The 26,263-nt window shown below is 36.9% G+C and overlaps 1 protein-coding gene across 4 annotated transcripts; it reads left to right on the top strand.

The window, feature by feature from the left end:
* Window positions 1–1,350: 1,350 nt before the first annotated feature.
* Window positions 1,351–26,208, top strand: dennd1a (DENN/MADD domain containing 1A). Of its 4 annotated transcripts, XM_081390964.1 has the most exons (24): window positions 1,351–1,509; window positions 2,994–3,058; window positions 6,432–6,475; window positions 9,238–9,287; window positions 9,458–9,577; window positions 9,696–9,765; window positions 10,547–10,627; window positions 11,023–11,076; window positions 11,346–11,456; window positions 11,555–11,655; window positions 12,366–12,411; window positions 12,554–12,655; window positions 14,125–14,250; window positions 14,489–14,590; window positions 15,931–16,018; window positions 16,123–16,160; window positions 16,291–16,362; window positions 16,575–16,631; window positions 16,731–16,847; window positions 17,003–17,080; window positions 19,235–19,305; window positions 20,431–20,559; window positions 21,644–21,926; window positions 22,448–26,208. In XM_081390964.1, the coding sequence occupies exons 1-24, from the start codon at window positions 1,493–1,495 to the stop codon at window positions 23,432–23,434; spliced, it is 3,009 nt and encodes a 1,002-aa protein (XP_081247090.1). In that variant the 5' UTR covers window positions 1,351–1,492; the 3' UTR covers window positions 23,435–26,208. The 4 variants fall into 4 exon arrangements, with proteins under 4 accessions (XP_081247090.1, XP_081247092.1, XP_081247091.1 ...); XM_081390966.1 differs by lacking the exon at window positions 20,431–20,559; XM_081390965.1 differs by lacking the exon at window positions 17,003–17,080.
* Window positions 26,209–26,263: the final 55 nt, after the last annotated feature.

The following is a 26,263-nucleotide window of genomic DNA, read 5'->3' on the forward strand; positions in this document are numbered from 1 at the left end:
GTTTTCCATGTTGATAGTAACAGCTGTTAGCTCCTCTCCTCCAGCACAATATGAATATTTTACCTCTTTTGAGTGGGAAATGATGAGATGTCTCTAAAGAGGAGGTCATCCATGTGCTCAATGATGTTCGAAATAAATAAACTGCAATCAGAAACTTTGTTTGCGACAAAAGATTCCCGAATCGAAGGAGGATGTTGCGCGGAGATGCAGAAGCTGCGGGTTGTCACCTGTGCGCGTGCCTGTCTTCATCAATATAGGCTATCCCGGTCATGGAAGTCCAGTTGTCTTTAATTGTAGTCTTGCCGTCTTTAGTTGTCCGTTTCCTTTCGGTAAGAGTGGACGGGGTAGTTGCATGCGCGCAGTATCAGGGCTTGTGAAGATCTGTCGCCTTAAACACACTTTTAAATAATAGGCTAGTCCTGCGCTTAGAGACAACAGCTTTTGTAATCTCTGTTTTCCCGCGTGCAACTCATCTTACCTGACTGTTTATAATGAAAGTCATTTTAAAAATCAGTTATGAAGAAATTGCTCCTTCACGTTAAACAATGTGTAGCCTATGTTGTTTGTGTGAAAGCTATTCTATTCTATTCTATTCTATTCTATTCTATTCTATTCTATTCTATTCTATTTCGAAACAGGAAAATGTAGTTTGCAGTGCAACCCCATTAAAAATATACATTTTCCTCAAAAAAATCACTATATCTAGAAATAGGCTGTCATCCAATCGGAGCTAAATTTTTTATTGTGGATAGCTATTTAGGCTAATGGAAATTTTGGATACAAAATTAGGCCAAATAATGTATATTCTGGCAAAAAAATGTTTGCAGGATAGCCTACTGCAGGCATGATTTAATCTTAAAAGTTTTTACAACATTCAGAAACAATGTTTGTGTGGGTTAGGGTATGGTAAATAGCCTATAGCCTACCATTGATTTAGGATGAAAATCTTTGTTTATGAGAAGTCTAAAGAAAGAAAGAACAATATCATAAACACCACCAGCAACCTGAACTGAAGTTTATTTAACATCAACAGGCTCCGTTTGACAACACCATCATCAAAATACCACTGTAGGATACATTCTCCTTTCATACAGTGTAGCCTACCACAGTAGTTTTAGACTCTGACTCCGTCACTGCACTCCTAACAATAAAAACATCCACACTGATCATCTGTCATACAGCTGTAACAGTTGTTATTGCAATTCATTGTTGCAATGCCCAGGCATCATACTACACTCCCTTCTGTGTCAGGAGACTCGTACGTCACGGCTCTATGGGAAATGTAGTTCGGCGCTCTATCGACTGACAACCGCAGACACGCCTTAAAAACTACAACTCCCATAATTCACCAAGGCCGTAGTACCGTGATCCGCGCGTGGAGACCATGGCGTTCCTGTGCAGTATGTGACGGGGGTAACGGGAAATATAACTCCGACAGCGGGTTATTGTCACATAAATCTGAGGAAGGGATTGGATTTGAATAAAGGATACAATGGGCTCTCGTATCAAGTAAGCGTCAATGTCTCTCTCCCCTTTTGTGTGACATACAGTGTTGTTATAAATGCGAGTTCTGACCTCCCTAAAAGGCCTGTTTAGACTTGTTGCGACAGAGAGAGAGACTTTGCTTTGCGGATTTGGGTGTTTGTTTAGTTATTTGTATGATAAATGCAGCACTTAAATATGTATTCATGTATTATATTACCTGGAGGGTTGTGCATTTTTGCAGTAAGTTACTGGAGACACATGAAGTCCATGAGACTGATTGTTTACATGTCCTGCAGGGATAAATTACTGTCCATTTTGTTATGTTAATAAGACATCATTTTCACAGCTTGATAAAAGAAATGCATATCTATGTAAAATAAAGCAGACGCATGTATTTCAGTGAAGGTTCTGGAGTCTATTACATTGTTTCCAGCTCAGTGACGCTTACTTGCTTGCTTTTGGTAATTCAATGCATTGTATGAATAAGACATGATAAAGAGCAGTCTGTGGTAACAGTGTTTTCCAGGGTTTTAAATTGGCCCACGATAAGATGTTTTGGAAACAGCATGAAGGACAGAACAAAGTCAGATATTAACATATTTTCGCTCACTTAAAAGCTTCTCTTGTAGCCTACATATGGAAAAGACAGTCATTCAGTTTGTGAAGTTTGTTGATCTTTCTCTTCATAGTTGATAGTAGAGGTATTAGATATCCTAAATTAAACAATCATTTCCAGATCATATTTAGGTTATATATAGTGAAGTTGTTGAAAATATTCAGTGTCCTTATGCATTTGTGTCTAGTATATTTAATTCACATTCTGACCACCATCTTAATTTTAATTATTCCATAACATGGTTTCTGCAATACTTGTAAAATATTTGCAAACATTAACGAAACCGCGCTAAGGCTGTTAGTTTATTTTATTATTTTTTGTCGGTGGTCTAGGTTTATTGACTTTCAGGAACTTAATTTTCATTTCTGATCAGATGAAAAGATTAGTTTGTGGTTTCTGTTATGGTAGTCACTAGTCAGATAAGATCCTCTTTTCACTACAGTAGACAATCCTAATTTCTGTAAAGTGGTGAATGTGACCATATTAATCTAACGTCAGATCATTGTCCCACTCGTCTTTTAATTTCAATTTAGTTTGGCTATTTTTTTTTTTAATTTGTTGGCTGACTTTAGGTCAAAGTGCTCATATAAATAAATGTTAAAACCTGTTCTCAAAACTACAAGTAAGATATTTTTGCTATGTTGCAGACAGTGTGCATCTTTGTGGGCAAGATATTTAGTAATGTGGTCAGCTATATTGTTGTTACATCTCAAGTCAGTGGAACTTTACTTTTTGGGTTCAAATGGGGAATTTGTTGTAATATCTCAAGGGCAGATTTTTGAATGCAAAATTTTACTGTTGATTTTCTTTTAAAAGCCTTACTTAGTCTTCACATTCCTTAGAGTATATCCATATTTGACCTCTGACCCTTCCTGTGCTATTTATGTTTCAGGGAGAGCCCCGGCTCAACCTTTGAGGTGTACATGGAGGTGGTGCATTCTGGGACGGCTGGCTCTGGTGAGTCCTCTCACTCTGTTTCAGAAATGTGATATACTTCTAAAAATATTCATGTCGCCCACACATACTGTACTTCCTCAGAATGATATGTTGTATTTCTTTTAAAATAGAATTCTCAGTATCAAGTAAGGAAGAGCAAGATAAGAAAATTTGGTTACATATATGATAAATATACAAGATTTGCCTGGCTGTTAGCCTGGAGTGATTTAAGTATGTAGTGGTCCAATGAGTGAATCTAAAAAACAAATAATAAAGTGTAACTCGCATCATTTCCTGGTGTGTGATCAGGAATGCAGTCAAAGGCCTGCTGAGTGATTTAGTGCATTGGGAGTGTGTGGGTTCAAGCACTTAAATTAACAAAAGATCCTGGTGTGTATTATCAGTCTACCAGGAAACCTGTTTATAAGGAAACAGGCTGCTATGGTGAGCACTTCTGAGGAAGAACCGGCCTCTACAGTTAAAGTGCCCCTATTATGCTATTTTACTCCTTTCCGCAAACCTACTCTGCTCTGATTGGCCAGACGGCCCAGTCTGTTGTGATTGGTCTACCCTGTACAGCACGTGTTGGAAAGCTAAACTCCGATTACCGTAACTAAACTTCAGTTCCGTCCAGAGGCTTCCTAAAGCTCAGTGATTGTACACACTGTAAAGACAGTAACGATGATGTCGATTTTACCATATCAGTCCGAGCGCTAGTCCGATGATGAAACCTTGGAAGAACTAATTATTCAACCCGAACCACCATCGCTGCGCTAATACGACTCGAGCAGGACATTTCTCAGTGATACACTACTCATTTTGAGGTACATTATGAGATGTTGCAACTGTAATTCCTCACCATCAGCATTAACAAGAGTATGTCCATCAACAAACGGATGTGTATGTTTCTATTTTATTGCTGTGCACATGCGGGAACTGTACCAATAACGGTGCATGTGTTTGCCCAGCACTAAGTGAATGACTGATGTAACAAATGTTTGTAAAACAAATCTTGCTCCATCCTTTATCTTTACTCAAAGAATGACAGATAATCTGTATTAATAGACAGTTTTAGGTAATAGTGGCCCACAACTGCTTAGCAAAAGTACTTCGGTAAGACAGTAATAACGTGAGTTAGCCGGAAATTTACACAATATAAAACACAAAACAAAGTTTTTTTGAACACGCGGTAGAAAATATATACATATAACTATTGATTAGGGATACAACATGAATAACTATTCATACTTACAGGTTGTGATTCTTAGGAGCAAGCTAGTCCAAATAAACTGGGTACTGACCCATATTTCAAGAGCAAGCGTTTTGCGAATCCCACGTTGAACTCGTTGAGATTTGAGAAGCAGTCGTCAGAATCGTCAGTGAAAGGACGTGTTTGAGGGCTGGTCAAGTTGTTTGCAGACGGACAACGTGGGCATTATGCAATATGCAAATGTCTTATCTAGTGACATAGAACCGTAACGCAGTATGATTCAAATTACAAACGACTCGTATGGATGGTTCAAAGTCGATTCTTTCTTTTGGGAGACAATAACTTTATTTATCGTACACTTTTGACTTTACAACTTCGCAGAATGTATAATGTATGTATACTATGTACGTTTGGGGCCAGTACGATTTTTGACATTTATTTGGTTTTAAAGGTGCATTAAGCAACTTTTCATGTTAAAAATACCCGTTTTCTAACCCATACATGCTTAAACAATTGCCTGATGGGCTGAATGAGCCCTTCTCTGATCACTGAGATTGTCTCTATAATCCTGTAAAGTAAAATAAATAAGAGGGATTCGGGCCGGAATTTTAGACTGGGCGTGACGCCATGCGCGATGCCTGGCAGGTTTGTGTATTCGCCGGCATTCTCCGTAGAAGATGGATTGTAAGAGACCTGCTTATAGTTCATTTCAAACTCCAACGCAAACTCCACGTAAGATAAAAAAAAGAAAACTTTTGTCCGTGAGCGTGCACACTTCTGGTTGCAGTTTCGCTTGCCGCCAGAGGGGGCATAATGCTGCAAAAACTCTGAGACTTGCTTAATGCACCTTTAAGTCTCTTATGCTCACAAAGGTTGCATTTATTTGATAAAAAAAAAAAAAAAAAACATTTTGACGTAATTTAAAACATAGCCTAATTTATTCCTGTGATGCAAAGTTTAATTTTCAGCATCATTACTCCAGTCTTCAGTGTCACATGATCCTTCAGAAATAATTTTAATATGATGATTTGCTGCTCAAGGAACATTTTATAATATCATCAATTTTAAAATGAGTTCAGAATGAGTGCTGCTTAATATTTTTTTGGAATAGAATAGAAATTTCAAAAGAACATGATTTATTTGAAATAGGAATCTTTTGCAACATCATTTCTATATTTAATGTCACTTTTAAATTTGATCTAATGCATCCTTGCTGAATAAATGTGTTCATTTATTTCAAAAAAGACAATCTTACTGACCCCAAACTTTTGAATGGTAGTGTGTGTAAAATCAAAGTCCCTTTAAGGCAAGTCATTTTACTCGGTAGCCATCTTTCTTATTTGAAATCACCAATAATATCTAACTGCCTCATACATTTTGTTTGTAAATGCTCACATCATGGCAAAAAACTGCATTTTTTTAGTAATGTGCATGCACAGTCATAAGTGCTCGTCTCAGAACGCTGACTGTTTCTAAATCAACAGGAGCTTCTAACTGCAGCTGCAGTGCCAGTTGGCTCTTATTCAGAAGATGGGGCTTATTCCGCCATATTGCGCGTTGCACTTTCTCCCATTCATAGTAATATGAGTTTATATCAAAGTCTTTGGTAATAATATGTACGTGAGCTGTTTGAGAACTCCCCCAATGCAGACCTCTAGGCGACTGTTGCTTAGTGACCGTATAGTTTGATGAGGGCAGCAGGAGCAAAGCATCTTGGGTGTTTTCTCCTGAGACATGCCCTCCCATGATGCACACAGTCACATATCCCTCTGAAATCAGTGGAAACCCTTTCAGATCAGCCCAGAAGTGTTGTGTCAATATCTAAACCCTTATTTATATTTGACAGTGAAACTTAACATAACCTGAATATGTCACTATGCAGGGTTTGTTTCATCGTAGTCTGACAATAACATGTACGGTGCTCAAATATGCAGTTTGGCTGAAAGTATCTCAAAATCTGGAAGTAATCAAAATTGATGACATTTACTTTCTATAAATTTTCATGTTCCTGTTCTTATTGTGTACGGTTCATCAGTTTTACATATTAAACCAAAGAAAATGAATCATTGTGTTTTGAATTCTGCATCTGAAACTGTGGAGACCATGCTTATAAAGAAAACAGCCGTTTTTATCTGTGTATTTGTCTATATATTGTTAATAATATGATTTGTGTGTTCTTCTCAGGACCAGAGGTGCGAAGGAGTTTCCCCGACACATACGCTGACCAGGTTTGCGCCTCATTATTTGCTCTCTCTCTCTCTCTCTCTGGGGATTTTGGGGTGGGGATCTCATAATTGCTGTTCACCTCAGTGATAATGCAATGAGCACCTGTTCTGGCAGATGGAGTTTAAACCACTAGAGATTGGGTGTAATTCTCTAAGAGGGTCCATGGTACCAAACACCGTCTTTATGCAGTTTTAACAAACTTGCTTAGGATTCAGACTCAGGCTAACAAAGAGGAAATGAAAGAAAAGATGCATTTGCTGGATCCAAAATCTGTTTACTCCATATATATAGGGAATGATACATTATATAAGGGGACTTAGCAAGCAATATATATATATATATATATATATATATATATATATATATATATATATATATATATATATATATATATATATATATATATATATATATACATATGCTGATGTAAATACTGTGTGCCTGAGAGTGCTTAGTTTCTTTTAATATCTCAACTTATCTGTACTGAGCAGTTTTTTGTACCTGGATAAGATCACTTTTGTTTAAATCTATAATAAAGACATCATAACATTCACTATAGTTGACAAACATGTTACCTTCAGGTGATAACTTTTATTATTGTTAGCGTTACCAACAAATGAATAGCAAAAAATTATTTGTTCATAATTAGAATAGTTATTTTCTAATTATAAATAATTGTATTAATTAATTTATAATTGTACTCAACTAAATTGTTGTACACCAAACCAAATTGTACACAAATAAAATTGTACACAATGAAATGTTTGGGGTCTGAAAAATTTCTTAATGTTTTTAAAATAAATCTCTTCTGTTCACCAAGGCTGCATTTATTTGATAAAAAATACAGTAAAAACAGTAATATTGTGAAATATTATTACAATTTTGAATAACTGTTTTCTATGTTAATATATTATTTTAATGTAATTTATTCCTGTGATGCAAAGCTGAATTTTCAGCATCATTACTCCAGTCTTCAGTGTCATATGATCCTTCAGAAATCATTCTAACATTTTTCTTATTATTATTATCAATGCTGAAAACTGTTTAATTCAGCTCAGCAATTTTTTAGTGTAAACAGTGATGGATTTTTTTCAAGATTTTTGATTAATAGAAAGAGCAGCATTTATTTGAAATTTAAATATTTTGTAATGTTATAAATGTGCGTCCTTGCCGAATAAAACGTATATATAAAAAAAAACGATTTTGAACAGTAGTATAGTATTCAAACAGTGTATATATATATATATATATATACTACTGTTAAGTAGTATAAACTATAGTATTTCTTAAAAAAATGATATATATATATATATATATATATCTCAATATCATTTTTTTTAATAAATACTATAGTTTATAAAAATTTTAAAATCAACTGATGATGACTGATGATGACAAAGATTGGAGGAATCAAGGAATCTATAATGCATTAAATAGGGAATGGGAGGCAATATCAGACACAGCAACTGGTTTGAAACGTTAATGATGCATTGCCATGACGACATCACCTACTAAAGCTGGTGTGTGTGTATAACTGGAACTGAAGTGTGTATCAGTTGTTTGCAATTTCAAAGTGTCTCAGCACACACACAGCTTTACTCACCCTGATTGTTGGGTCCAGTGGTCCCAGAGGATGATCTGGGTGTCAGAAACCAATGGTGAAGCTCTGTAATCTGGGCCGTGTCCCCTCCCTTGCTATTGTTCCAGGGATAATCCCTAACTCCTGACACAGATGAGGGCAGGAAAACACACGCACACACACACACTCACTCACACGTACACACACCCCTGGGGGCTCAAGTCCATATGGAGGGGTACCAGAGCGACCACTCACACACAAGGGTTTGGATACTATGGTAGTCCCACACACAGTGTCATCTGTACATTTTGGCCTTTTGTGTGACGTTAATAATTAGGTTTCAGTGTACAGTACCGGTCAAATATATGGAATAATGACGATTTATTAATGTCTTTGAAAGTAGTCTCTTATGCTCACCAATGCTGCATTTATTTGATCAAAAATACAGTAATATATTGCAAAATATTATTTCAATTTAAAATGACTGTTTTCGATTTTAATATATTTCAAAATGTGATTTATTCCTGTAACGCAAAGCTGAATTTTCTTCAGTGTCACATGATCTTTCAGAAATCATTCTAATATGCTGATTTGATGCTCAAGAAACATTTCTTAATTATCAATGTTGAAAACTGGAGTAATATTTTTTTGGGAAACTATGATGCACTACCATTCAAAAGTTTTGAGTAAGTAATATTTAAAGAAATTAATATGACAGTAAAGACGTTTATAATGTTACAAAAAAAATCCATTTCAAATAAATGTTGTTCTTTCGATTCATCAAAGAATTAATAAAAAAAGTATCATAGTTTCCACAAAAATATTAAGCAGCAGTTTTCAACATTTCAACCATTATTAATAATTGAGCACCAGTGATAATTGATAATAATTCACAGCAAAATCAGCATATAAAAAAGGATCATGTGACACTGAAGACTACAGTAATGATATACATACAGCTTTACCACCACAGGAATAAATTACATTTGAAAATATATTCAAATATAAAACAGTAATTTTAAATTGTCATTTCACAATATTATTGTTTTTACTTTATTTTTGATCAAATAAATGAAGCATTGTTGAGCATAAGAGACTTCTTTCAAAAACATAAAAGAGTTTTTAATTACTCAACTTTTGACTGGTAGTGTATGAATTCTTTTTTTTCTCTCAATCTGTTTTCAGGAAACGCTACAGACTATCCCAAAGTTTTGTTTCCCCTTCAATATGGACAGGTAATGTTACATGCAATCTTTAATCTGTTTAGCTTTTGAGGAACCTCATTTTTACTCTCTCTCTTTTGAAGGGCCTCCAGCATCACTGTCTTTTACTAATTCCAGCTTCTCTTAATCCTTCTTTATATGTTTGATTCTAATTTTGTCTTTGACCCTGTCTTGTGTTTCAGTATGTCAGTGGGCCACGTGGGGCAGAACTTCACCTTTGTTCTAACGGATATCGAGAGTAAACAGCGCTTTGGTTTCTGCCGCCTCTCATCGGGAGCTCACAGCTGTCACTGCATCCTCAGGTACAAATTGTTGGTTTTGAGAGTACAAGTTTACATTTTCATTTAAAAGAAACTATTTTTGTCATCCACCTCTTGTAGATCAAGTTGATCTAATTGTAGTCTATCTGTCTCTGTTCAGCTACCTGCCCTGGTTTGAGGTGTTTTACAAGCTGTTGAATATCCTTGCTGACTATTCAACCAAAGGACAGGTCAGTGGTGCACGTATGACAATGTACGTCATATATCACGTCACTGGGTCTTATATGCACAAATGTACACATACACATTTAGTTAGCCGTGTAAATGAGGATTTCTCACTGATTTCCTGCTTTACATTAAAGGTGCATTGCGCAAGTTTTGCAGAACTATGCCCCCTTCTGGCGACACGCGAAACTGCAACCAGAATTGTGCACGCTGTTACGTGGAGTTTGCGTTGGGGTTTGGGATGAACTAGAAGCTGGTCTCTTTGAATCCATTTTTTACTTTTGCCAAAGTCGCTTGAGTTGTCTTCGCTGATGCGGATAATGGCGGTGAATACACAAACCTGCCAGACATAACCCTGACCCTAAATTATAGTTTTTTTCATGAGCATTAGTATGATTTCTAAAGGATCATGTGACACTGAAGACTGGAGTAATGATTCTGAAAATTCAGCTTTAAATCACAGGAATAAATGACATTTAAATTATTATTAAATATTATATAAAAAATATTTAAAATTGTAATAATAGTTAATTAGTTTAAATGCATTTTTTATTAAATAAACGCAGCCTTGGTGAACATAAGAGACATACATTTTTACATTTAACAACCTCAAACTTTTGAATGGTAGTGTAAATCATTTATGAGGATTTTTTCAACTGTTTGACCCCAGAAGTGTAGCAAAGTCACACATGCATGCACGTAAAACTGATGTAGCAATGCTTAGTTAAAGTGGTTCAACATCTTATCATTTTGTTTTTTTTAAATATGTGTGTATTTGTGTTACAGGACAGTCAATGGAGAGAATTGTTAGAGTCTCTACATGTGTTAAACATCCCTGATCCTGGAGTGCCTGTGCATTTGAGTGTGGTAATGTGCATTTGAGTGTGGTAATATACAGTAGAGGTCTATTTGTCTATTTGTTTTAAATAAAAATAGTTCAAAAACCTGAAACGAATAGTGGAAAGCTGGCATATTTTAATAAAACAATTCGGGTCTTCTCAGGTCCATTTGGTAAAAGCACATTTACTTTAAATTACCCAAGACCCGAAGCTACTAATATCAGACCCGACCTGTGTCCTAGGCACTCGTCAAAGTTTTGGACCCGAAACCTCTGGTTTTCAGATCCAAGTGGCCCCGTGAAGACCTCTAATATACAGAAATACACATGCTTTCATCAGACAAGATGTTCATAGTACAATAATCTCTTGTATACATCTAATTACATTTATAATTAGATTTTACAATTTTCTTTCCCTCTCTAGCATTTGTTTTTCACAGTGCCTGATCCTAGGGAATTACCCAGTATACCTGAAAATGTAAGTCTGTCTTATTTCCTTGACCAAGTTATCTCAACCCTATTAGTCACAATGGTGACTAATTCAATTTGGATGGGACTTTTTACAAATATTAAAGGATGTCTGAGAATGCACACGTTTAAAATGATAAAGCTTGTCTGAAAATTACATTTATCTGACGTCTTCTAACTAGTTGTCATTAAGCCATATAACATGTCCAACACATTGAAACTCATGCAAAATGTTTTAACTGCTCAGATTTTTTTGAAATTCTTCTTCTTTATTTGCAGAGAAATCTGACCGAGTATTTCGTAGCAGTGGATGTGAATAACATGCTGCATCTGTACGCTAGCATGCTGTACGAAAGACGAATCCTTATTAGCTGCAGCAAGCTGAGTACTGTGAGCAACATCTCTACCACCATCTCTCTCTATCATTGGTCGCTGCTTTACTCGTTTTAGGGGTATTAATAAACCTCCTCTTTCTCTTTCTCTATCAGTTAACCGCATGTGTTCATGGTGCAGCAGCCATGTTATATCCCATGTTCTGGCAGCATGTTTACATTCCAGTCCTGCCACAGCATTTAATAGACTACTGCTGGTGAGTGCACTCACATTTATTCATCTATACTTATGAAGGGCCTTCCATTTCTATTGTTTTTAAATTAAGCTGCTTAGTACTTCACCTCCATTTTTATATATCAATAAGGGCATTATTTGGCTCAGTTATTAACTTTTTTCTCCATGAGACTTTCTCACAAGATGTAGAAGGTTTTAATATATTTTAAGGTTTTATTAAATGAATTTTAATAAATATATCTTACATATTTAATTACATACAATACATTAACGGTAAGATAGTTGGTAAGATAAGAAGTCACTTATGCTCACCCAGGCTGCATTTATTTGATCAAAAACACAGTAAAAACTGTAATATTGTGAAATATTCTTACAATTTAAAATTAAATTTATTTCTGTGATACAAAGCTGAATTTTTAGCAGTAGTACTCCAGTCTTCAGTGTGACATGAACCTTCTATGTTGATTTGCTACTTAAGAAGCATTTCTTTTTATTATTAATGTTGAGAACAGTTGTGCTGCTTAATATTTTTGTGGAAACCTTGATACCTTTTTCAATTATATATTTTTTTATTAATAGACAGTTCAAAAGAACAGCATTTATTTAAAATAGAAATCTTTTGTAAAAATGTAAAATAAATGTAAAATTACTTTTTTAAATATGTTTGTATATAATCACATTTTAAAAGGCATAAAGTTTACTGATGTGTGGTGTTTTTTTTTTCTTTGTTAGCGCTCCAATGCCATACCTCATCGGCGTGCACTCCAGTCTCATGGAGGTATATTTGACCTTATTTTACCTTATTTTACCCTAACTGCATATTCATATTTCTCCATGTTGCGGTTATTGGTTTTAGCGTAGCTAAATTCTAGGCTGTATTTAGAAAGTTTTGTGTGTATCTGTGTTTGTTGTCGTAACAGAAGGTGCGAGGTATGGCTTTAGATGATGTGGTACTTCTCAATGTAGACACAAACACACTTGAAACGCCGTTTGATGACCTGCAAAACCTTCCTAATGATGTGGTAAGTAAATAAGCATAAGCACAACCTGCTCAGATCTCCACAAAAGTTGTAAGTGTTTATTTTGATATGATGGGATGATCTAATATAGAAATATTGGTACTTTACTATAAGGTTTCATTTGTTACATTTGTTAACTACATGAACTAACAATGACCAATACTTCTACAGCATTTATTAATCTTAGTTAATGTTAATGTCTACAACATTTACCAGTACATTTTTTTTTTTAACAAAAAGTTGTATCTGTTAACATTAGTTCATTGAATATTGTATTTTTTGGTTGCATGCAAACCTATTGTAAAAGCCTCTAGAGCAAAATTTTTAAGCAAAACTTTAAAAATAGCATAACAGGAGCCGAATATATTGTAACACGGGTCACTGTATCAGTTCACATCAGGCACATACTGTGCAGTAATTGGTGAACTTTTTTTAGAGAAATAAAAGGTCGCACCACAACAATTACACTCGCTCAAATGCTCCCAAATATTTTTGAGGTCGCACGGACTAAATTGCGGGAGCATATGCTACCAAAATGGTCGCAATTCCAAGCCTTGCATAATAGGGGCACTTAAATAACTGCTGTAAAAATATATTGCTCATTTTTTGTTTCATAGTTACGGTTAACAACAAATGAGACCGTATTGTAAAGTGTTAAAGGAGAACTCCGGTCTATTTTAACATTGAGCTCATTTTTTTGTACATTTGGAGTGCTGTCAATACAGAGAACAACGACAAAAATCGGTGTTGCCTACACCGAGTTATTCTATTTTTAAAATTTGCACCCTATTGACTTCAATGGGGCAAGTAGTAAGCCTGCTTTTTAGCCTCTTAACATCCTTGATGTGTCATTACAAGTGCACAGAAAATGTGAGTGATTCCTTCCGAGTGAACACGGGTGAATCTGACTGCAGTAGATGTTAGAGATATTAATAAAAATGAAGTTAATTCAGCCAGCGCTCATACCTCTGTTTACATCCTGTTTTCGGTGGAAGGCCATAGTAATCGATTGCCGAGTTCACGCGCGTGATCATAGGCACTAAACCTATGCGCGTGAACTCGACAATCGATTACTATGGCCTTCCACCGAAAACAGGATGTAAACAGAGGTATGAGCGCTGGCTGAATTAACTTCATTTTTATTAATATCTCTAACATCTACTGCAGTCAGATTCACCCGTGTTCACTCGGAAGGAATCACTCACATTTTCTGTGCACTTGTAATGACACATCAAGGATGTTAAGAGGCTAAAAAGCAGGCTTACTACTTGCCCCATTGAAGTCAATAGGGTGCAAATTTTAAAAATAGAATAACTCGGTGTAGGCAACACCGATTTTTGTCGTTGTTCTCTGTATTGACAGCACTCCAAATGTACAAAAAAATGAGCTCAATGTTAAAATTGACCGGAGTTCTCCTTTAATGAAATATATTTATAATGATGATATAAGTGATATACTTGTGTGTGTTGTAGGTATCTTCGTTAAAGAACCGCCTAAGAAAAGTTTCCTCAACGACAGGAGACGGGGTGGCCAGGGCGTTTCTGAAGGCGCAGGCAGCTCTGTTCGGTAGTTACAGAAACGCGCTACACATTGAACCGGTGAGAGAGAAAGTTAGTAGTATTGATGTGCTTATGGTTCTGAGTGAAGCTCAGAAATGGTTATAAATGTTGGCTCTGAGCATTTGAGGTATGAGGTATTTGTGCAGTTGAATGTGCAAGAATATTCAGGCTAACTGTGAGACATTGTCCTCTAGTGGACAGTACATGTAGCTCTCTGAATATAAATGCTCAGGTATAAAGCAGCTTGTTTTTCTTTCCCATGTGTCCATATGTTCAGGAGGAGCCAATCACGTTCAGTGAGGAAACGTTCATCACACACAGATCCAGCACAATGCGACAGTTTCTCCAGAACGCTATCCAACTACAGTTCTTTAAACAGGTATTACATGTTTACCTAGCTATCTGAATAAGAGCATGCTATAGACATTTATTGTTTTCATATAAAGCTAATTATGAATATTGCTCCATTTATTTTAGAAGCTTATGTTTATCTTTTGTATTATAAAACAACAGCTGTTTTCGTTTTTAGTTCTAAAATTACTAAAACTGAAATATATTTTTATTAAAGCTATATTAGAAATGTAAAAAACCTAAACCAAATAAAAATGGCAAAGGCACATAACAAAATTGCGAATACTTGCACTAAAATTTAAATAAAAACTAAATACTAAAAATTGCTGTAATTGTATATAAATAATACTGAAATACAACTGGCATACTTCTCATACTCATGCTTTACATGCTCTGAATAAATAGCAATTTTAGAATCAAACACAGAGCATTTGTCAACTTAAGCTAACTTTCAGGGAATTTTGTCCCCAAAGTATAGCTGAGTTTTATTGTAAGCACTGGATTAATGCACATAGTGAGGCATATTAATGATCATGATTATTAGCAGTGTTGGGGAAAGTTATCTCAGGCTGAAGAAAATGCAAATTCACGTCTGTACAGTAGCTCAAACAAACCTTTCAGCTTTGCTGCCATTCTGGATTGCACAAGAATAGGATGCAGGAGAAGAAAGTTCAACACTCAAAGTAATAAACACTAAAGTAATTTTTGCCTATTGGTATGTTTAAATTGGATCATCCAAGGTCAGCAACAAAGACATTGTTTCATAAAGTGAGACTAAATACATAAAGTATACTTGTGTAATTTAGCGAATTTAATTATTGCAGGTTTGCATAATATTCCAAGTTTGCATTTATGTTTTTCTTCATTTTGAGAAATGCTGAATCTGTTTTTTTGCAATTGAGTAAATGCATGCTCACATTCAGTCTAGAACTATATAATATCCATCATGTTCACACAGCACATACAAAGCCTCAGCACTTACTCACTATTTCTCTCAACATGGGGACTGGAGAGCACTCAGTACATAAATGGGAAAACAAAGTAACTTGCGATACTTGATTGAAAAAGTAACTCATATTTTGTTTTAAAATTAGGGTAATGCGGTACCTTACTAGTTACTTGTATAAGTAATCTGATTATGTAACTCACATTACTTGTAATGTGTTTCAACACTGATTATTATTCATAACATGTTAACATGTTATTAGTCATAATCAGTTCCAGCTAATTTGTGAGTTCTTTCTTCTCGTTTTAAATAGATAAAAAAAAAAATTGTTTGTTTTTTATAAAGTGTCATATTGGTTCTTCTCACAGTGCGAGACGCCTGCATAGAGATCATTGCTTTATTTTGTGTGTGTGTGTTTGCAGTTTATAGATGGCCGTCTGGAGCTATTGAACTCTGGTGAAGGGTTCAGTGATCAGTTTGAGGAGGAGATCAACATTGGAGAGTATGCTGGTAAGATACTTTGTCTGTATGGTCACTGTACAGCTAATAAATTCATGTTATTCTATGTTACTGTTTTTTAATTTGCTTGTGTCTGTTAAAAATTTCGGTTACAGGCAGTGATAAGACATATCAGTGGCTTTTCACAGTGAAGGTGAAACTTCTTGATTTTTGTTTTTGTGTGTGCTAAAGAGGTTGAACTGTACTGATTCTAATATTTATTTTGGAGTGAATGTGTATATTTGCTCATATCTGATAATATCTTTTTCATCTTTCGCTTACAGAAGGGCAGTGGGGCCATCTTAAACACAGTGAAGACAAAGGCAAATCCTGCAATGAAGACAGTTTACAAATTTGTATGTATCCATGTGTAAACATTTGCTACTTCTTTCTCAGCTGTCTCTGTGTGAGTGAATTATTGTTTTCTCCATTAGAGGGGTTTCTCTATATTTGTATTATTCTCTTTTATATAAGATATATATAATTGCATAATTTTTCTTTCTTTTCATTATGAGAGATTTCTCTGTGCTGTCTGTGTGTAAGAGATCTTCTGATGTTTCCTCTACAGGCCAAAGACCATGCCAAGATGGGCATCAAAGAAGTAAAGAGTAGACTCAAACAAAAGGTGTTCAAACATTCACCCTCACACACAAAAACACAATTATTCATTGTTTTTGCATAAACAAATGTGCATGCATTGTCATTCAAACTCGTTCACTTCCAGGAGCTTGCAGAGAATGGCTACTCAGAAGAGCCTGGCTCCACCAACTTACCCTCCACACACAGCAAAGACTCCCTCACCTGGGACCAGAGACGTCCAATCACAGTTCATTTTGGACAGGTGGGTGTCGGGAATTAAGTTATTTCAGTTAACATGGACATAGTAATTAGGATTCAGTCCATTTAGTCTGTGTTGGATTGTTCATTTTTAGAAAGTGTGTAAGAGAAACCATATTTTTATAGATAAAAGTGTGCATGTTTGTATGTTTGGAGCAGACTGATCAGGCACGGCCCCCGCGGCCACAACGTCCCCCTCCCCCCCATCCCTCCAAACTGCAGCGCAGCACACAACCAGTGAGTACATGCCGCTGACCTCTGAGCTGTCACCCTGAGCTCAAATATTCCCCTCTGACCTGGCGTCTGCACTGGAGTTTGTTATATTTGTGTTCTGCAGGACACTGTTTGTGTGCATGCGTGTGTATTTACATGTCTGTGTGATCTAACTTCAGTTCCTATTCCACAGATAAATGCTCGCTCACACATGAATGAGTTTATCATGTGTGTTTGCACTTACTTTTCCACCGCACAAACTTTTTTTCTCTGGTTTCAATCTCTTCTCAGGGTGTGACACTTACTTTTTTTTTTTTCTGCTTTAAACTGTATTTATTTAAAGGGTCACTGAAGTGCCTTGAAACGCTTAGTGTTATTCATTGTGTTGATGTAATTTCCATTGAATTAGGAAGACAGGGCGGGACATAGAGCAGCTCCTCCCCATTTTTAAAATGGCCAATAGTGTTTTGTTTATATCACAGCTCAGCCTGAGCCGTTGAGCTCAGAAAAGCCGAATTTGACAGCTTATGATAGCCACAGTAGATTCCACTTTTAGATTTAATATGAAACTTTTACTAAAGTAGTGTAATTTATGTTGGTGTATGGCACCAATGTTATCTCTACTACTCGTCAGTGCTGTTTCTAATGCCGAGTCTGTCTAACCATTTCTCCTCCTAATCTCCTCAATTTTGCTTTAAAATATAGCATTCTGTGTAGAATTCAAATGGGTCCGATTAACCTAACCCTAACCTAACCAATGGCGACTTGAGCATGTGATCTGCTCTGTGCTTACCGTGTCTCCAGACCGGAGGAGACTGTGTGTGCGCGGCGGTGGTTTGTGAGACACTAATGTGAAACCAGACTTCATTCACCCCAATGGAAAGCATTTATACACTGTCTGAATCGTTCATTATCCCCTATATAGTGCACTATGTGCCATTCACTATATAGAAAATAGTCAATGTTTGAACGAGTGACAAATTTAAGCCGTATCTTCAACGTCTATTTATTATGTAGGGGGCTTGACGCTTTTAGATTCTAGAGAGCATTTGATGGGACTGAAAATCTGATGAGAAGCTGAAGTGCAGAGTGATGTCATCAAAATCCTTGATCCATATTGGCGGAAGTGAGAGGCTGTATGTTTTGAAAGCTTATATCCTCTAAATGTAATTTTTTTGTCATTGTTTTGGAGACAACCATAAGGCTAACATATTCATACTAAAAGCCCAAAAAACTTTGATTTCATCTGGACTTTAATAATTATGTATATTCTAAGCATTTAATTAATGTAAAGATGAAGTTTATTTTGTAATAAGTACCAATAATAACCAGAAAAAAAAATGTTGCAGGACTTTTAAACAAAATACACCGGGACTCTTATTTTGAAATGTCTTTACTGCTTCCAGCTGCTCAATCAAACAAGAGGCAGCTAAAATATGCACTCTTACAACCATCTAAAACATTACAAACACCATAAAGTAAACATTCTCATAATTCATTGACAATAGATCATAAGCAATCATTTGAAATAATACATTGAGTGCATACTGCTCTGAAACCACGGGCATCTAGAATGCGCAACAGGGCCACGTTATGACTTTGAACGTGCAGCGCTCACAAATAAATAATCACCGATAATCACATTAAGCCATATTGCTATTCATGTTTTCCATCCTCAAATTTAAGACCTCCTAAAATGACAATTAGGACTTTTAAAATATATAAGAATTGTTTTTTTACTTTAAATTTGACACAACCCATGGGGACCTACTGTTTATTCGCACGTATACTTCTAAATACATTTTACAGTTCGCACACATCTGTTTTTAGTCACAAAAGCAAGTGAAATGCTCCCACTGTCGAGCCCTGATTCTGGACCTTGAGGGCTAGAGGTGTATTTAAAAAGCTTTTCAGCTCATTTTTGCCTCTGAATCAGTTTTACTTTTACTATCAGTATAGAAGAAACTGGGGGCCGAAGGAATGTGGAAACTCTACTAATTTGGGATGGTTTAAAAGGCGCTTTACTCGGGCTGCCACTCTTGCCACAGGTCTTGAATTTTTTTTGACCTCTGACCTGACGGGAGCAGTTAACCTCTGACCTAACAGTGATTTAACAAGTCCTGAACTTTTTTAGACATTAGGATGCTGTTTAAAACGTGTATTTGCGTGTGTTTGCAGGCTCGACCTCCTCGTCCTCTGGTGGCAAAGAGACCACGCAGTAACATTGGGGTAGAGGGAAGCCCTGAACAGTAAGACTTAAATGCTTAACCTTTCTCACATATGCTTTTGCAAACCATAAACAAATAGACAATGGTCTTTTTGCTTCTGTTGGTTTTTATTGCACGGCTATATGGAATATTTTGCTCCACAACCATGGCATTGAGTGGTCAGATTTTTTTGTTTGATGATCGCTAAACTGTATATTTGTCTGTTCAGAACAATGAACTGGTAGGAAATACAAAGAGCTGGATGAAAGAGAACTTAAAATAGAAGACATGCTATATTGTAGCTATGCTTAGGAAAAAGTAACTTGCAGATTGGTAATAATATATAAATGTAATATTGTAACAGTATGTTGTAGTTTGGCCAATTGTTTTTATTTGTAATGAACTATTAAGGAGAAGCTTTAAGCCAGTCTTAAATTAAAAATAATGAAAACTCATTTTTTCCCCCTCTTTTTTATTTGACTAGTATCCATGTAATAAGTGGGATAATGTACAGCCAGCTGATCATTATGCTAAAATTAACTCATTTGGTTTAGTACAAGATGCCTCTGCTTTGCATCTGGGTCCTGATTTCATTTTATTTTGCAATAGTGGCTGGAAATGTTATTTTAGTATAATTTATATACTATAATAATTTTGTTTAAAATTTTTGATTTAGCTTGTACTTTTACATTTTCAGTTTTCCTTTTAATTTTAATGTTTACTAATTTTATGTACTTTCGTTTTTTTTTATTTAAATAAATATTTATTGTTTTAATTTTTATTTATGTTTTGGTTTCATTTCAAAATGTTAAATTCAAAGTTTTTTACTCAAAATGTACATTTTATTTTAATTGACAAATATGTTTTTTAATATTTTTAGTTAGCGATAACACTGGTGGTTGGCAGGCTGTACATTATCCCTCAAATACAAATTAGCACAGCAAAAATGTTGTGGTCTTGATTGTGTGATTGCATGTAACACTTGCTCTTTCCTTCTCTCTCTCACTCTTGTGTTCTCTTTCACACTGGGATGGTTGTTTGTGATCTGTGTATTTGTGTGTGGTTACACCTAATACTTGGCTCTCTGTCTCTGCCAATTTGTGTTCATGCTTTCTTTTTTGTTGTTGCTGCTCTGCATCTCTGTATGTGTGCGTGTTGACGCTGTAGTTATGTGCGTCCAACTCGTCACTATACAGTGTTTCTGTGTGAGGACTCTTCGGGTGACGAGCTGTCTCAGGATGACGACTCCATTGCTGCTTTCCCTGAACACTTCATGCTTTCTGCACCTTTTGAATGGTCTCTGTTCAAGTGGTTTTCATTCTTGATTTCTCTAATGTCTTTTAGTCTTAAAGTGAATATTTGATGGCCTTTTTACCTACTTTGCCCCAAAAAGTATTTGGACACATTAAAAAAAATGTTCGGATGTCATTGCATTAGATTGGAAAATATCAAACCATGTTGAAGCATTAGATATACTGATTCTGTTCAAAACACATTCAAGTCGTCAAACTTACTGGAACATGTAGAAGCGATTTGTAAGTATGAACTGTATCAACTACACACGGGTACCTCAGGGTTTGGTGCTTGGCCCCATCCTCTTCTCCAGTGTTCTTCTCACTAGCCTCCCTGCATAAGTTATTAAAGGTCTACATGATACCCAGGATTAGGTGGTGTGTTTGGTCTATCAAATATTTTTGATAGTCAAACTTCGTGTTTGGAGACTAGCTCTGTTTTGCAGACCATATTATGACGACCTCTCACTCATGCAGTTTTGTCCATACAGCAACAGAAAGATCAAACTTTTTGGATCCGAGCATGCCACACAGCTCCTTGTCCAAACTCTTGCTATCTCTAGACTTGTTTAGACTTCTAAAATGTTCCTCTAGCCAACCTTAATGCATATGTTATTAAAGGTCTGCAAGTAATCCAAAATAGGGCAGAGTATTTGGTCTTCAATCAGGCCCTGAGAGCATGTTAGCCTGTTGTGAGAGCCTGTTGTTATCTAATGCAATGGCTACTATACTTTTAAGTGTGTTTTAATTGTCCAAATGGTTTTTGGGGCCACTGTTCACCATGATATTTAGTAACTCTGCAGCCTGCTAAATGTGTCTTTAATGCTGACTTAAATCAGTTTTATTGCATGGCTAGATTAAAAAAATGTTATGCCTGTGGCATGCAACAGCTTATTTACACAAAGTGATTTTGATTATTACTGTATGTTGACTATATCTGCCCATTTCAACAGCTTTTCATCTAACATGAAAATTACAATGTGTGTCTGTACTTGTTTGTGCATGTGTTGTGCGTTGCGTGTGCTTGTTTGTGTTTTGTGGCGTGGATGTTGTGCACATATGTGTTTTTGTTTGCGTATGTGACGTAGGCCCCAGCCATACAGGTCTCTAAAAGAGGCAGAGCTTGTGGAAGAAGGTGAGGAGGTCGGGGAGCGCTTCCAAGGTAACACTGCTCCGTCCAGCCCTGTGCTACACAAGTTCTCTGAACTGAGCCTGTTGCAGGATGCCTTCCGTAGTCAGCAGGGGGAACCAGAATGTACAGAAACTACAAATACCACAAAACCATCTCTCAGCACACACTCTACAATCAGTTCTGCACGGAGTTTGGAGGAGCTTCGGGCAGACCCACAACATGCCAACTTCAACTACCAGGTTAGACTATGTAAGCACTGAAAAGGGTTGGGAGTGACAGCCACAATTTAATGCACGAGAGAATCACCTAAATTGCTGTTTCCCAACCTTGTTCCTGGAGGCAATACAACTTTTTGTATTCAAACACACCTGATTCAACTCATCAGCTTGTTAGTAGGCTTCAAGACCTGAAATGGATGGGTCAGATAAGGGAGACATCCAAAATGTGTACTGTTGTTGTGTTTCCAGGATCAGGTTTGAGAAACACTGTCCTAAATTATTGTTCCTCTTGCACAGAATACAGAAGACACTCCCCAAATCACAATAATTGATGATGAGAACCATAGCAATGCTTTGTCATGTCACGGCGGTAAACAAGAAGCATTTAATAAACATTTACTGGTCACTACCTGATTGTTTTAGGATTGGATTGCGGTTTTCACTCCTGTTAACACTCTAAACCGTGAAACACTCAAGCAACCATATTTATCTCTGTTCATGGCCTCTATCTATCTAAAAACTTGTAATTGTTTGTTCTCCAGCGGATGGATCTTAGTTCTGGCGAGCGCACACGCACTCTCCCAGGTCTTAAAACCACCAATCCGTATAACAAGCTCTGGAGCCAACTGGAGGACCCATCTACTTTGCTTGGCCGAGAGTCGCTATCCTGGGAGAGACCTCTCTCTGTGCCACCCATGGAACCCCCTGAGGCACGCCCACCCAGCAGAGACAGTTCAAATCCCAGTGGAGAGAACACTGAGGGGGCTTGTATCACAATCCCTCGTCCCCAAGGTCGGAAAACACCCGAACCGGGTGCAGTGCTGGCACCAGCTGTGACCCTGCTGCGCGGGGTCAAGCAGGTCTGCGAGAAGGAGGGAGGGGGGTCCACTGGAGGGCAGGAGTTTCGGCAAGCGCTGAATATGTCTCCTCACTCCCAAGCACAAACTCAGGCGGACTTGTTGAAGCCAAACGAGGAACAGGGACTGGACTTGCTCAGCTTGTTGGACCCTCTGTGCGGAACAATGAAGAACGAGGCTGCCCCATCCCTCTCTAAACCCCCTATACCTCCTCGACCCAACCCCCCAAACCTGCCCGCCTTCCCCCCTCCAGTGTCACTGAACCCCTTCACCCAAACGTCCCAGTACCCGCCACAAAGGCACTATAGTCCTGTTGCCCCAGGTAACCCTTTCACCACAGCCTACATGCCTTCCCCAGGTGCCAACTACTTCCCCACCTCTGCTCGCCCGTTCTCAGTATATGGTCAGGCATCTGCTGTGGTTGTGACCCCAACAGGAGGGGCGTGGTCAACTGGGCGCGTTCCTCCGTCCTCCAGCAGTAGTGGCTCTCTCTCAAGCCTCTTAGACTCGCCTGCTCCGGCTACTCTTGCCCAGCCTGCGCAAGTCTCCACAGACGCACCCCATGACCCGTTTAGTGAGCTTCTTACCATGGCAACCACACCAACAGTAATGGCCACGCCCCCTCCCAAAAAGGTGGAGGACTTACGGAGAAGGTGGGAAACTTTCGACTAGCTCTGCCCACATATTTCCTCTACTGCTGCTACCAACCAGTGAGGGACTGCAAATTTAGAGCCAGTGGGTATTTAAGACTGCGCCTCCTAGTGGCCTGAAAGCACTGTTGAACATTTTCCTCCAGAGTGCGTTGTGCTTTTTTTGCGCCTAGCTCACTCACTTAGCCTTATGCACACTGATGCTAATGCTGTATTTCCCATAACAACTGGATAAACCGTGTTGCTCCAATAGCACCAATTTTAACACTGAAAAACATATTAGCAGAATAACACTGTATTTTCTGTAGCTAGCAGTGTAGTTCCCACAGGGATCAGACTACAATATTAAAGATACCATAAAATAATGACCCACATCCCAACATTAGCGATTAGACTGACATTGCTTTTATGGCAGTAAACTGCACATCCTCTGAACAGTCAGTGCTGTTTTAATGAGAAGTTTATTTTTTAACCATACACATATTATAATTTAAATCATCATACCCTAACATCCACATTCTTGTGCATACGTATACAAACGATTGTTAAATTGACATTTATAACACACTTGAATACAAATATTGTGTATCCCTAGTAAATTGCATACTACACATTCCACACTACCTAGAGCATACGACATTCTGCACCCTAAAATACACGTTGCATACTACATGTGGCTGCGGTACCTGCTGTGTACTTCATATTTGCACTACATTACATACGTTATACTACAATGCATACTGCACTACATATTGTGCCCTAGTACAAGCTATATACTACTCGCTGCATAGAGCATAGTGTGTGCAGCACAATGTTAGCGCTCAGAACAGGTCAGAATTAACAGCCCTTCAGAACACAACACTGCCCCTAGAGGTCACTTATTTTAGAGGTCAAAAATGCAGTATTTGATGCATTAGCTCTTGACCAAAAAAGTGTCATTAAATAAGGTAAACTGATCAAGAGTGTGTTTTTTTTTGTTGTTTTTTTTTTTAGATTAAATATGTGGTAAACCCCTTACTGGTACAGGCTTTACCTCTTCCGCTTGCCTGCGTGTCAGTCCAAAAGTGTTAAAATGGGTCTCCTGGAACTGGGTTCTGTTCAGTTTCAAAATAGTTTAGTTTAGATGCTAATTGTCCACTTGCTTTGATTTGATGTTGAAGTTTGAAATCTTCTTTTATTCTGAGCATCATATAATAGACTTATAGCTTTCATAAAGCGACCAATCAGACCTTTCTTTTTAGCACTACCCGTTCCATCTAATCTGCTACTGCCACGCACTCTGCATTATGGGTATTTATTCGAATGGATCTGTTTTGCGCTTTGTAAACATACATACTGCTATAAAGTGTGTTAAAATGAATCCTAACTCTAAAAGCTGTTTTTCTTTTCATAGACTGTGCCTGTTTATTGGGTTTAGTTTAGCACGATACACAATCTGTGTTGGAGGATCATTGTTTCATGGCATTTTTTGCTATATTTTTGTCTGAGACTTACAAGTAGGAGAACACTGTTTGTGCAGATCTTGACATGGAAAAGAATTGTGTACAACCAAATGCTCAAATCCAAAAGAAACATGTTATTTTGTCCATGTCAGGGAACATCAGGGAGTGAATTGGTGTCTCTTCTTCTCTGGTTTTATTGTTGTATTTAAAGATATGAAATAATGTTATTTGTGTTATTAAAGTGTTCTTGAACATCTGTATCCAACCTGTAGAGCTGTTAGAAAATTCTGTTAGTTGATTCGTTTGGACCACCTTTTAATTTGGGCCTTAAAGAGTGAGTTTAATTTGGTCCTTGCAAGCAAGTGTGTGTGTGTGTGTGTGTGTGTGTGTGTGTGTGTGTGTGGAAGTTCAGAGCTGTTTTTGCTGAGAGGTTTGTTGTGTATACCTAGTCTTACAGCATGGGTTGTTCAGACATTTTGGTTCAAATATTGACTTTATGTTATGAGATGATTTCCACATGTTCACTTGGGCTGTCAGGTTGATATATGATTGGTACAGCAAACACTGTCCTTAGTAAATAATTCATACGGAAAGTTTTAAAGAAAATGTTTAGCAGAAATGGATGCTAAAACACAATTGGAAATTTAACGAGTCACTCTTAAAGAATTTGCCTTCCAGGATTTGATAAATGCAAAACTTAACATTATTTACATCAAAATGTGTGCTTGCATATCAAGTGCTAATTTAAAATGGCAAAAGTAGACTTTAAGTTGAAATATATCATAAAAAAATAAATAAAAATGTATTGCTGAAAAGTACCTTTACAATTTTGGCTGAAGCAGATGCAGTATTTTTGTTATTTTTTCAGCAACTGTCAGATGAGCTGAATCTGTGATATACACGGTGGTTTAAAAGGCAATATTTAACTGGCAAGTCATTAAAGTGTGTTAAGTGTTAAATGTTGTACTGGGTAAAGTGTTGCACATCACTGTACAACAGACAAAGAGGGACGTCCCTGAATGTGACCATGTATTCTGAGAGCGAAAAAATGTCAAACTATGATCTAACATAAAACAGGTTTTGAAAGTATGACTTAGCTTGGATTTAACAACCATTATACGACCCATTGCATTTTGACAGGATCCTTTAATGTTTGGATATCTCAGATTGAAGATGGAATTATCGAAATGCATTTCTGATGTGTAAAATACAATTTTCTCTTGGAATGTATCCTAATGTGAACTCATATCCTGTTTATCATTTTGCACTTTTTTTATTTTTATTTGGATGTTATTTTTTTGTGTTTGCCATAATTAAAAAGCACAGTATATTCCTGTGAAAGTTGCGAGCTTGACATTTGTTTTGCTCCCATTTATTTATTTTTAATCATTGTCATTCCGAGTATTCTT

This window comes from Scardinius erythrophthalmus, assembly GCF_964197995.2.
Source record: "Scardinius erythrophthalmus genome assembly, chromosome: 17".
NCBI lineage: Eukaryota > Metazoa > Chordata > Actinopteri > Cypriniformes > Leuciscidae > Scardinius > Scardinius erythrophthalmus.